Source organism: Gymnoscopelus braueri (assembly GCF_963280865.1).
Source record: "Gymnoscopelus braueri genome assembly, chromosome: 19".
Taxonomy (NCBI): Eukaryota; Metazoa; Chordata; class Actinopteri; order Myctophiformes; family Myctophidae; genus Gymnoscopelus; species Gymnoscopelus braueri.
Window position 1 is genome coordinate 33,932,012 of NC_137621.1, and position 10,558 is coordinate 33,942,569.

At 41.5% G+C, this 10,558-nt stretch overlaps 1 protein-coding gene across 1 annotated transcript; it reads right to left on the reverse strand.

Moving 5' to 3' along the window:
• On the reverse strand, nucleotides 1–10,351 carry hhipl2 (HHIP-like 2; the record flags this gene model as incomplete). The annotated part of the gene is made up of 10 exons (XM_080414281.1): nucleotides 1–4; nucleotides 78–285; nucleotides 1,368–1,450; nucleotides 2,655–2,736; nucleotides 4,407–4,552; nucleotides 5,284–5,410; nucleotides 7,075–7,406; nucleotides 7,654–7,797; nucleotides 8,496–9,148; nucleotides 10,103–10,351. The coding sequence occupies 10 exons, from the start codon at nucleotides 10,349–10,351 to the stop codon at nucleotides 1–3; spliced, it is 2,028 nt and encodes a 675-aa protein (XP_080270407.1).
• Nucleotides 10,352–10,558: the final 207 nt, after the last annotated feature.

The following is a 10,558-nucleotide window of genomic DNA, read 5'->3' on the forward strand; positions in this document are numbered from 1 at the left end:
CTACCTGCTTGTTCATCACTTTTGTTTTCCTCAGTTTCTCCAACTTCTTTTGTTTCAATGCTTTCCTATCTGCTGACTTCCATCTGGGCTTCAAAGCAGCAGTGGTGGTTGTAGTGGTAGTAGTAGTGGTTGTGGATGTGGTAGCAGCTGTTGTAGTGGTCACAATCCTCATGCTGGCAGTGGTTGAGGTAGGGCTGGTCTGGCTCGTTGCTGGCGGTTTGGTAGCCAGCTTTAATTTTTTCAAGGGAGGTCGCGTGGGTTTCTCATTTGTGTCCAGTAAAGTCACTGAAATGGCACACATGATAGTATGTAAGTAAGTAAGTAAGTTTGTCACATCTTCAATTAACCCAGAAACCATATGTGGCATTTTATAAGCTAGGATTATTTTTGCTCCAAAAATGGGCCTGAATGCCTAGAATATTTCCCTCTTTTGTGTCTTTCTATTTTAAATATGTTTGATGTTAAATCAGACACTGCCTTCTATAATTGTTATGTACAGTAATGACCTCAGTCCCATTATACGTATTGGCAGCTTATAGATGGATGAAATACAGGGTGAAGAAATTGTTTTACTGAGGACAAGTTTACTTAAGGGAAACTAGTAAACAATTAAATTGCTTGCCAGAACAGATTACATCCTCCCAATGTGTTCTGGCTTTTAGAACTATTCTATGCTCTCACTGGACAGTATGTAGACCTTTTATGCCTCTGGTGGCAGACAGCTGTGCTTGAGGCACTATGTTTTTGGGATGTCCATACGTCCGTACATCCATACAGTAGGTCTGTCCATACAGACCTACAGTACTACATACATAAGCCCGTCCATAGGGTTAGGGTTAGGGTTATATCAGGAACGCCTTGAGGGAATTTTATTACATTTGGACCAAATGTCCACTTGGACTCAAGGATGAAATGATATTAGAAGTAGGTTGTTAAAGTTCAAGGTCACAGTGACCTTATGTCTGTCCCATTTTATGAACCCCAGGAACACCTTGAGGGAATTTCATGATATGTGGCACAATTGTCACTTTTGTGACTCAAGGATGAACTGACCAGAAGTGGTTGGCAAAGGTCAAAGGTTACGGTCACTGTGACCTCACAAAACACGTTCATTAATTCCTTCACTTCATTCACTAGTGCACGATAAGTCTGGACAGACAAGGTAGTTTTCATTTACTTACACATTGAGTACAACTCACTGGCAGCCATGGAAAAAGAATCACACAAATCTAATCACAGTAAACTGTAATTTCAAAATGTGTTTTCCCCCATCATCAGCTAGGTCTGGTATGTGCACCTATGAAATGAGCTGGCATAAAGGATATAAAAAAGGCAATAAAAACACAAAGGTAACTCAGGTAACTTACTTTCCCTGGGAATGAATGGAACCTTTTTCCCTCTCACTTTCACAGGGAGTGGTTTTTGCTTGCATTTTCCTGGAGGTGCTCTCCTGTACATTTATAGATACAATAGCAGAGGGATAAGGTTTTGGTTTATATGGCCTGTCTACATTAAGTGCTGTATTGTGAAACAGGTGTGAGCATGTCCCTGCCTGCTCCCAGTTTTACTGCTAACAGAAAAAACGAATGGCATTGCTTTTCTTGCATGGATTGAAGGTTCGCATGGAGTGACTCCATGTTAAACTTGTTGAAAGAGTGGGTCGATAAAGTATAAATTAGCTGTATGCCTCATTTACTCACCGCCATACAACTATGTATAAATCAGGCTTTATAATGTAGCCTTGAACAGTAGGCCTACATTAAGACAGTGCTCCACTGCAGCATCTTGTGGACACTGGGCAAGTAGACCACTTGAAATATTTAATAAAGTGCAGAGTAGGCTACAATGAAATCCTGAAATCCAGATGGCTACTCACATAAAACCTATGATTCCTGCATGAGGAATCATTCATGAGGATTAGAATTTGAGGGAGAGAAAAATCCTCAGGCTTTGAAAAATCCTAAGGTTCAGAATTTTCTAACTTTCTAAAGAAATTATACACAGCAATGTCTTACAGTACATACATTATGTTTTTATTTGTTGAAATGCACCATATTATTTAAAGAAAAAAATCTATTTTTTCAAAGTAAGACAGCCATTGGTGGCTATCTAGTGTAGTAAGAACAGTAGATGTGGCTCACGTCCCCAAGGAAGGAGTCCAAGATTGTGAATGGAAAGAATGGAAGACATCTGACATCTGAGCCATCTAATGATTCTGTCTGCCCTGTCGTATTATGGACAACGTGTCTAATAAAATGAAGTCACTTAAGGTACAACTGCAGCCTTTAGGTCATTCAATAGGGAATTAGTATCATTTAATAGGAACCAGAGAAAAAAATAAAATGAATCGGATTGGTTGACAACAATATGTGAAGGAAACCTGCCTATGTGTCTGTTTAGATAAAGACACCGAACTCAATTTATTTCTTACTGACAAAGGGTCAGCATTTGACTACATACTGTAGCAACTAATACAAGTTTTATATTACAGCTGCATTTCAGGCATTTAGCAAAACTCATATCCAGAGAGGCATGAATTGAATTCAACATCAAAATAAATTTACTGACACAATTATTATAGTGGCAAGCGTGCTGACTGCAAATACAGTTTCTGCATGCACAAGACATGGCTTTAGAATTGACAAACACTCTACCTGGATGGATCCACAAACTTGAAAACTGTCCCAAATGGAGACATGGTACTAGGGTACGAGGTAGCGAGAAAATACAGTTCCCCTGTGGAGAGAAAACAACCAGAAAGACAAGTGCACAACTCATCAAAGCAATGCAAGTTCATTTCTATAGCACATTTCATACACAAAGGAAAATATTAGGCTATATAAAGGGTAAGGCTATATATGGACATTTAAGAGAAGTAAAGAATAGAATGAATAATATAGATAAATAAAGGAATAAAATGGCATAAAGAATAATGGCCAACGTGCAATGATGGTTTTACTTATTCTCACACTCAGGCGTATCATACTGTGCAAGAGCATTTATCCTTAAATCCAAATAATGTTTGAATGCACCAGTGACTTCAAAGACATGTCAGCTACTTCTACAGAACTGACAGGCACAAATCTGCCACGTTATTCAGTATAAGCACCAATCTCTTTATTATAGACTAATACGATAAACTCAGAACACTGTGTTAAGGAGGAACAAACCTCTATAAGTAAAAACAACAGCCAAACCATCCATCAACACATCGTTACAGGTTTAGTTATTTATTATTAAAGTTTATTATTAGTGTGGTTGCCCGAATAGGGCAACCAGACTATAGTAATAGATTAACTTTATTCTTTATTTATTTCTAGATAAACTTTATTTTGGCGCGCTATGTCTCCCACAGTTTATTTTTCCCACACTCGTGCCACAAATTGACCGGCTTCACCGGGCCTCTTCTGCTTGTACTTTGCTAAGAGATTGATTACATACTTGAATTGATATTGATTTATTAGTGCATAAAATTTCCCCATCCACTTTAATGGGAAAATGAAAAAACTCCCATTCAAGTATTTTTTTCTGGTAAACCATAAGGGCTACAGCTACGACACTTGGAGGGGAGGTTCATAGTTTATTGAACCGTGGGTCGTAGAATAAAAAAATCTTTTCCCCTGGATTCCTTGGGTCATGACGCAACTCTCCATATAGGCCACGCCCATTTGCGTCTGGATAGATTTTCCGCCATTTTGAATTTTCTTCAAAACACACTTTTAGCTCCTCTTCCCACATATTTTATCCAAATGTCACAGAAATCGGTACACATGATCTCTGGACCCTAGCGATAAATATATCCAAACGGCATTTTGATAGTCCATACCGTTCGTCAGTAAATGGCTTCCAAAGTTAGTGGGAGGGGCCCGTTTTACAAAGAATGCCAAAAATCACGAACGAAACGTCCAATCAATCTCAAATTTGAATCACATGTCGAGGGTGGTTTACTCTACGAATCCCCAAAAGCATTTCCACTTTGATCCATAGGGGGCGCCACAAATACGCAAAATGTAACCGTTTGATGCAAAAAAATATTTTTGGGGGGGGATCAGTTCTCTCAAAAAGAAAAGCAAGTGATCTCAGGAGTGACATGATGATGTCATTGGCCCGCTACATTTGTGGGAGGGGCCTGTTTCTTTTGTGGGAGGGGCCTATTTCCTCAAATCAAAACGGCACGTGTCACGAACACGGGATCCGATCGGCACCGAATTCGAATCGCACGTCGCGCGGCCTCCGACGGTAATCCTCCCGGCGTATTCCTCACGTCCCGGCGGCTGCATGCGACCCGCGACCGGCGTCGGTGCAACCACACTTTGCAATTTCCCAGAATTGCGACGCGTCTAGTTATTAATGCTACGGACAATAATATGATGACAGGTTTTATAAGATATGACGTACTGAATTACCTGCTTCATCTTCAGCAAAGGAGATGATAAACTTGTGGTAGTGGTTGATCAGTCCTGGAAAAGAGCATGTCTTTGTGTTTCCCATGCACACGCTCCTCTCCTTCCAGGTCCCTGTGGTCCTATCCTCTTGCAAAGCCATAATTCGACTGATTGGACAGGGGTGAATTGGTTAGAGTACAGTTTATTTCATTTATAGTGGGTATTTGGTAAATGCTATCAGGTGACCCATGGGTAAAAGTGTAATACTAAAAATAGTATAATATAAATAGGGCTTAAAGGACCACTTCACCCATTTTCAATGTATCTGACTATCCTCATATAATTGGTCCTCACTAATGCTCATTACAATATGGTACCATTTTTGTCTACTCGGTTTATGTCTCAGAGGAGGGCTGGCTGTGGACACTTCAGAAACCCGCCTACCAGTGACATCATCGAATCCAAGCTAATACAAACTGCAGGCTTTCTATTCCTGGAAAGTTAGCATGCTATAATAGAAGCTGTTCTCACGTTAATAAAAATCTAAATAAAACGATGATGTCACCGGTTTTGCAGTGTCCACAGCCCTCCTATGAGACACAGACGTGTCTCATAAGAAATGGTACCATATTATCATGAGCATTAGTAAGGACCAATTATTTGAAGACAGGTTGAAAATGGGTGAAGTCGTCCTTTAAGAGTACGGACACACAATGCTTTTCAATGGGAACGAAGCTCTGGTGTGTCCGTACCCTAAGTGGTTAAACTTGTCACCTAAGAAGTACTTTTGTATTCTCTCTACTATATGTCATACTTTTCATTATTTGTCACCTGCCCAGTTGAGTCTGATATTCCGATGGATTTATTGTACTCGGCAAACAAAGTATTTTGAACATACCCACTCATGAAATCTCCAAACACGTACAGGCCATTGAGATTTGGGGATTCACATCCTCTGTACACATAACCTCCTGTCACAGACTTCCCAACATGATGGCTATAGGCAAATATAGGGAGGATGTCCTCTGTTATGGTGAAGAAAGACACAGTGAGTTTTCCCATGGGACCAGTGATTCTCAAACCTTTTCATATCAAGGACCTCCCAATGAATATGTATTTCGCTGCGGACCCCTATCTGACAATTATTGTCTCCACCAGGCCGAAAGGCATGGCGAGAGAGTATGTTTTACCCCTGTCTGTCCGTCCGTCCGTCCGTTCGTCCGTCCGTGTGTCCGTCATTCTGTCTGTGTACAGCTAATCTCCGGCACCATTGGCTTGCTCGCAGTGAAACTGTGCACACACACTCCCTGGATGCCACAGCAGAACCTCTGCCCCAAATTCTTCCCATGGGCCTTATATAGCGCCACCAGGAGGCCGATTTGTGCAAAACATATTTTTTGACAGTATTTTTTGTCCAAAAATCCCGCAAATCTGTACACAGTATCTCTATAGTCATTAAACGAAACGCGTCTTTCAGATTTTTCATATTCCATCCTGATTGGCTAAAAATGGCTTCCAAAGTTTGCAGGAGTGCGCCGTTTTGAACAAAATGCCTCAAGTCATGAATACAGCATGCAATTCCCTTCAAATTTTGCATGCATATTTTCACTATGCCGAGGAAGAAATGTCACTTGAAAAATTTCACATCATGGTGGCGCTATAACAGGCCGATTTGTGTTTTTACCTACTGTATAACTGCACCGATCTGTGTAAAACTTTGTAAGCGCACTCCCTAGAGGTCAAGGAAAAACCTATGCCCTGCGTTTTTCACATTTGCCTTTTATAGCGCCACCAGGGGGCCGACTTATGTAAAACACATTTTTCTATATTACTCCTTCCGATTTTATCAAAATTTCACGCAAATCGGTACACATGATCTCTATAGTCATGTGATCAAGACAGATGTGTATTTTTCATCTACCATTGGCTATTGGCTAAGATTGACATCTAAAGTTTGCAGTAGTGGCTTGTTTTGAACAAAATGCCGCAAATCATGAACGCAGCATCCGATTGCCGTTAAACTTTGCACACACATTCACACTATGTTGAGGAGCAAATGCCACCCTTTTAACATTGGCCTGTTATAGCGCCACCAGCAGGTCTAATTTAGCAAAACATTTTTTTTGAACAAAATGCCTCAAATCATGAATGCAGTGTCCGATTGCCTTACAAGGCCTAAGAAGAAATGGCACCCTTTTCACATTGGCCTATTATAGCGCCACCAGGAGGCCACAATAACCTACCTGACCTGGCGGAGACCTGTGCTCCGAGGAGCACTTTTTCTAGTTATTACTATTTTGTGCCAAGCAAGGACCCCCGAAGATTTGTGTTTGTGTGTAAATCTTTTCACATTGTTTTCAAGATGTTTTGAAGATTGCACGATGCTCACAACGCATCGTGACGCGTTGTTGTGAGCTTATAGATCAACTATTTTCAAATAGCTATTGTATATAGGGTTACGTGATTTTGATGCGATGTTAACACATTTTGCCTGGAACCCCCCCAAGGACCCCTGGGGGTCCCCAGACCCCACTTTCAGAACCACTACTCTAAACAAATATTAGGGTTAAAAATACAACAACAACCTGGCAGAAAAACAAGTGCTGAAAGTGTCAATATGACACCGGAAGACAGAGACATTAGACATTAGACATTACCAGGTAACTATATACTCCAACATAATACTCACTCAATGAGGAGTTGTGGCACAGTTTGAGATCATAACATTCAAAGCCCTCCTTGGCTCTCCATCCGTAGTTTCCACCCTTCACAATAATATCCACCTCCTCATAGCGGTTCTGGCCTACATCTCCACAGAATATCCTGCCCCTGCCATACTGGCTGACCGGGTCTCCACGATCCACAGAGCAGCGCCACATGTTCCGGACCCCGAATGCATACACCTCCGGCCGAGCATCCTTCTCCCCGATGAAAGGGTTATCAAGGGGGATTCTGTATTGCTTTCCATTAGCATCGCTTCCGTCTACATCGATGCGGAGGACCTTCCCCAACAGAGCAGTCCTATATAGGTGTGAAAAGGATTTTAAAAGGAAATCGAGGAATTTATGGATGTTCAGTTGGCTAATTACATTCTTAAGCATTTCTGTGATTTTTAACTGTATAATTCTACAACTGTTGAAACACTGGTTTTGAAAGGAAATAGGGGATTTTAATATCTTTCTGTAGTGACATTTAGCTGAATTTCACTGTATTCATTTCATAAATTTCAATACATGGAAATTCATCCATTAACTCCTTAGTGCCTTACTTGTTTTGAGCATTACCATACTTCCCAAACGGATCCCCTGCTTTGCCACCATCTCCAGTAAAGATGTACAAGTATCCATCAAGGCCAAAGAGAATCTGACCACCATTGTGGTTTGCTGCTGGCTCTTCGATCTCTAGAATGACCCTTAATGAAGGAGGACATAATTAACAATTTAATTACTTTAAAACAGACATACTGTCACTGTCAAACCATTGAACCCAAGTCATATTTTTTCACAAATATTATCCAGAACCCTAGAAAAGAACAGCATATGCAGTTTTTTCTTGGAAAATGTTGTCATTTAGCTGATGCCAGATTCACAGTAACTAAGATTTCACACTTAACCGCATTCACTTGGTTTTACAAGTGCAAAGTAATATCTGATTAGATGAGTAGTATGAAAACCAACTCAGGTCCACCATTGTAATGTCACTAGACCACTCTGTTGAGTTTAGTGTCTACTGTCTACACAGGAAACTTGACTCATCCAAAATTCGAGATTATAGAGACATCAATGTCTGCTTTCAATCTTCTGAGGGGTTCCTCTGTAGTATTTCAGGCCCCCAAGCAAACCTGTCATCTGGCTTTAACCTTTTCAACACAAGCTTTGCCACATGTCACTCCTTTTAAATCCGGTGGCAAATTGTCAAACATGCTCATGCAAGTTACTGGTGGTGGGAAGTACTAGGACCTAGCCTAGGTCCTATAGGGTGGAGTGAGGAAGTAGTCTTTTATAGGCTTGTAAGAAAACACTTTGATGAGTGAGTGCAGTGATTGCAGGGCAGACCCCTCATCAACCCTGTGCCAGGGAATTGAGAGGATCCCCCCAGCATGTAAACTACCTTTCTGAATAGGGATCAGCCATATTCATGTCATAGTCGGAGACCCTCATCTGACTGATACGGATCTTCTCAAGCTTGCCGTTGACCAGGATGGAATAGTAGATGAAAAAGCGCCCATTGTCTCTGTATTGCGGGTGGAAGGCCATTCCCAGAAAGCCCCTCTCATCCCCAAACCATTGTGTGGTCAGTACCTCCCCGGTCATGTCCAGAAATGGCTTCTCCAGGCGGCTGCCATCCCGCAGATAGACCCACACGAAGCCCACTTGCTCTGCGATAAACATGCGGTGCGTGTCGTCGCGGCTGTGGATCATGAGCACAGGGTTCCGGAGGTTGTTCGCGACCTCGGTCAGGCAAAGTTGGAGACACCCCCTGGGGTCTTCCACCACGTTGCCCAGGTTGGTGTTCAGGAGTGTGTTCTTCAGGACATTGGGGTAGCAGTAATCTTGGTCAGCAAGGTCAACCATGCTGCAGAAGGTCGCCGCGTCCCGCTCGCTGGTGTCCCGCAGGCGTTTGTTCTCGGTCAGATACTTAATCACGTAGCCACATTTACCATGGAAGTCTGAGCAGAAGGCAAAGCACAGCCCGGGTATTTCTCTGACAGGGGTGTAGGGGTCTTCAGCATCATAGAGATGAGCTGCATAAGGAGAGCACTCCTAAGTGGGAGGAGGACATAGTCAGACTGTTAAAACACCAGCTTGGGGCTGTGATTTTAAGAACACATTAGTTGTATTTCCGTTTATAGGTGTCAGTACAGTTTGCTGTCATCCTGTTATTAAGGCCAAGTCCAAGTCCAAGTAAAACAGGTCAAAGTCAACAAAAGTTCAAGCTAATGGAAAGGTACCATGTTAGGCTTGACTTCAGTTTTTATCATTTTTATCATTTTTATCAAAAGAATCAGGGGTGATATATGACAGGTAGTCCAAGTTAGGGGAATGTGAAAAAAACAAAACAGAAAAAAAAGATACGCTGTTTTAATGAAGAAAAGAAAAGAAAAACCTTAAAGTCATGAGTTATGTCATGTGAATTTCAATATTTAGCCTGCTTTCTCTATATGCAAGATGCTTGATGAATTGAATACACAGGACCACAATGGAAACGAGCCCTCAGGGCTTTTCGTGTTATCCTTTTAGCATTATTGTATAACTGTGCCTCTGCACTTTTTGAAAACTGTTAATAAAGTATCCAATCAATCAATCAATCAATCAATCAATATGCCACAATTAAAATACACAAATCCATAAATTCATAAAAACTCATGCTAAGCCATGTGAGGAGATGGCCCTGGCCAGTGTCATATACTGTGCCTTCTGACACATCTGGACGTGCAAACACAACATGCACTGACAACACTGTATATTATTATCAGGGGAATGTGACCAAAACAAAGGTAAGCTGTTTTAACAAATAAAATAAAATAAACCTTTCTTGCAGAAACAATTGAATTGAAATCAGTCAAAGTCATGAGTTATGTCATGTGAATTTCATTATTTAGCCTGCTTTCTCTATCCTTGATGCTTGATGATGAATTGATGAATTAGTGACTTTGGGTACTAAGAAAAGCGCTATAAGTGTGACATAGTGTGTAATATATATATATTTTTTTTTACCTGGCACAAGATTTCTTTCAACATGTCACCGCAGAGCTCATATTCGGGGACATCCTCCAAGAAGTCAATAATGTCCCAATACCTCTCGGCAATGATATTGTCCGTTTTCTGGTCGCAGCAGCCAAACTCTTCATACTGCCTGCAAAACTCCAGGTGCCAATGCGGTTTGAAAGGTGGTGCAAAGTCCAGACACTGGGGATGAGGCTGTACCTGTTGAAGTGGGATGAGCAGAATGAGGACCAGAAGCATGATGATGATGATCTGCTGGGAGAGTGCGGTGTATGTCTGGCTGATCTCTGAGCTTCCCCGCGTAATAACGCACAGGAGAGCCGCATCCCGTTCGGACAGCTTTGCAACGTTGCCAGATATTGCGAGAGAAATAAGCAACCAGGTATATGAAAACAAGCCCTAAAGAAGCAACTTTGTTCACATGAGCACTTTTTGGACTATGATTGG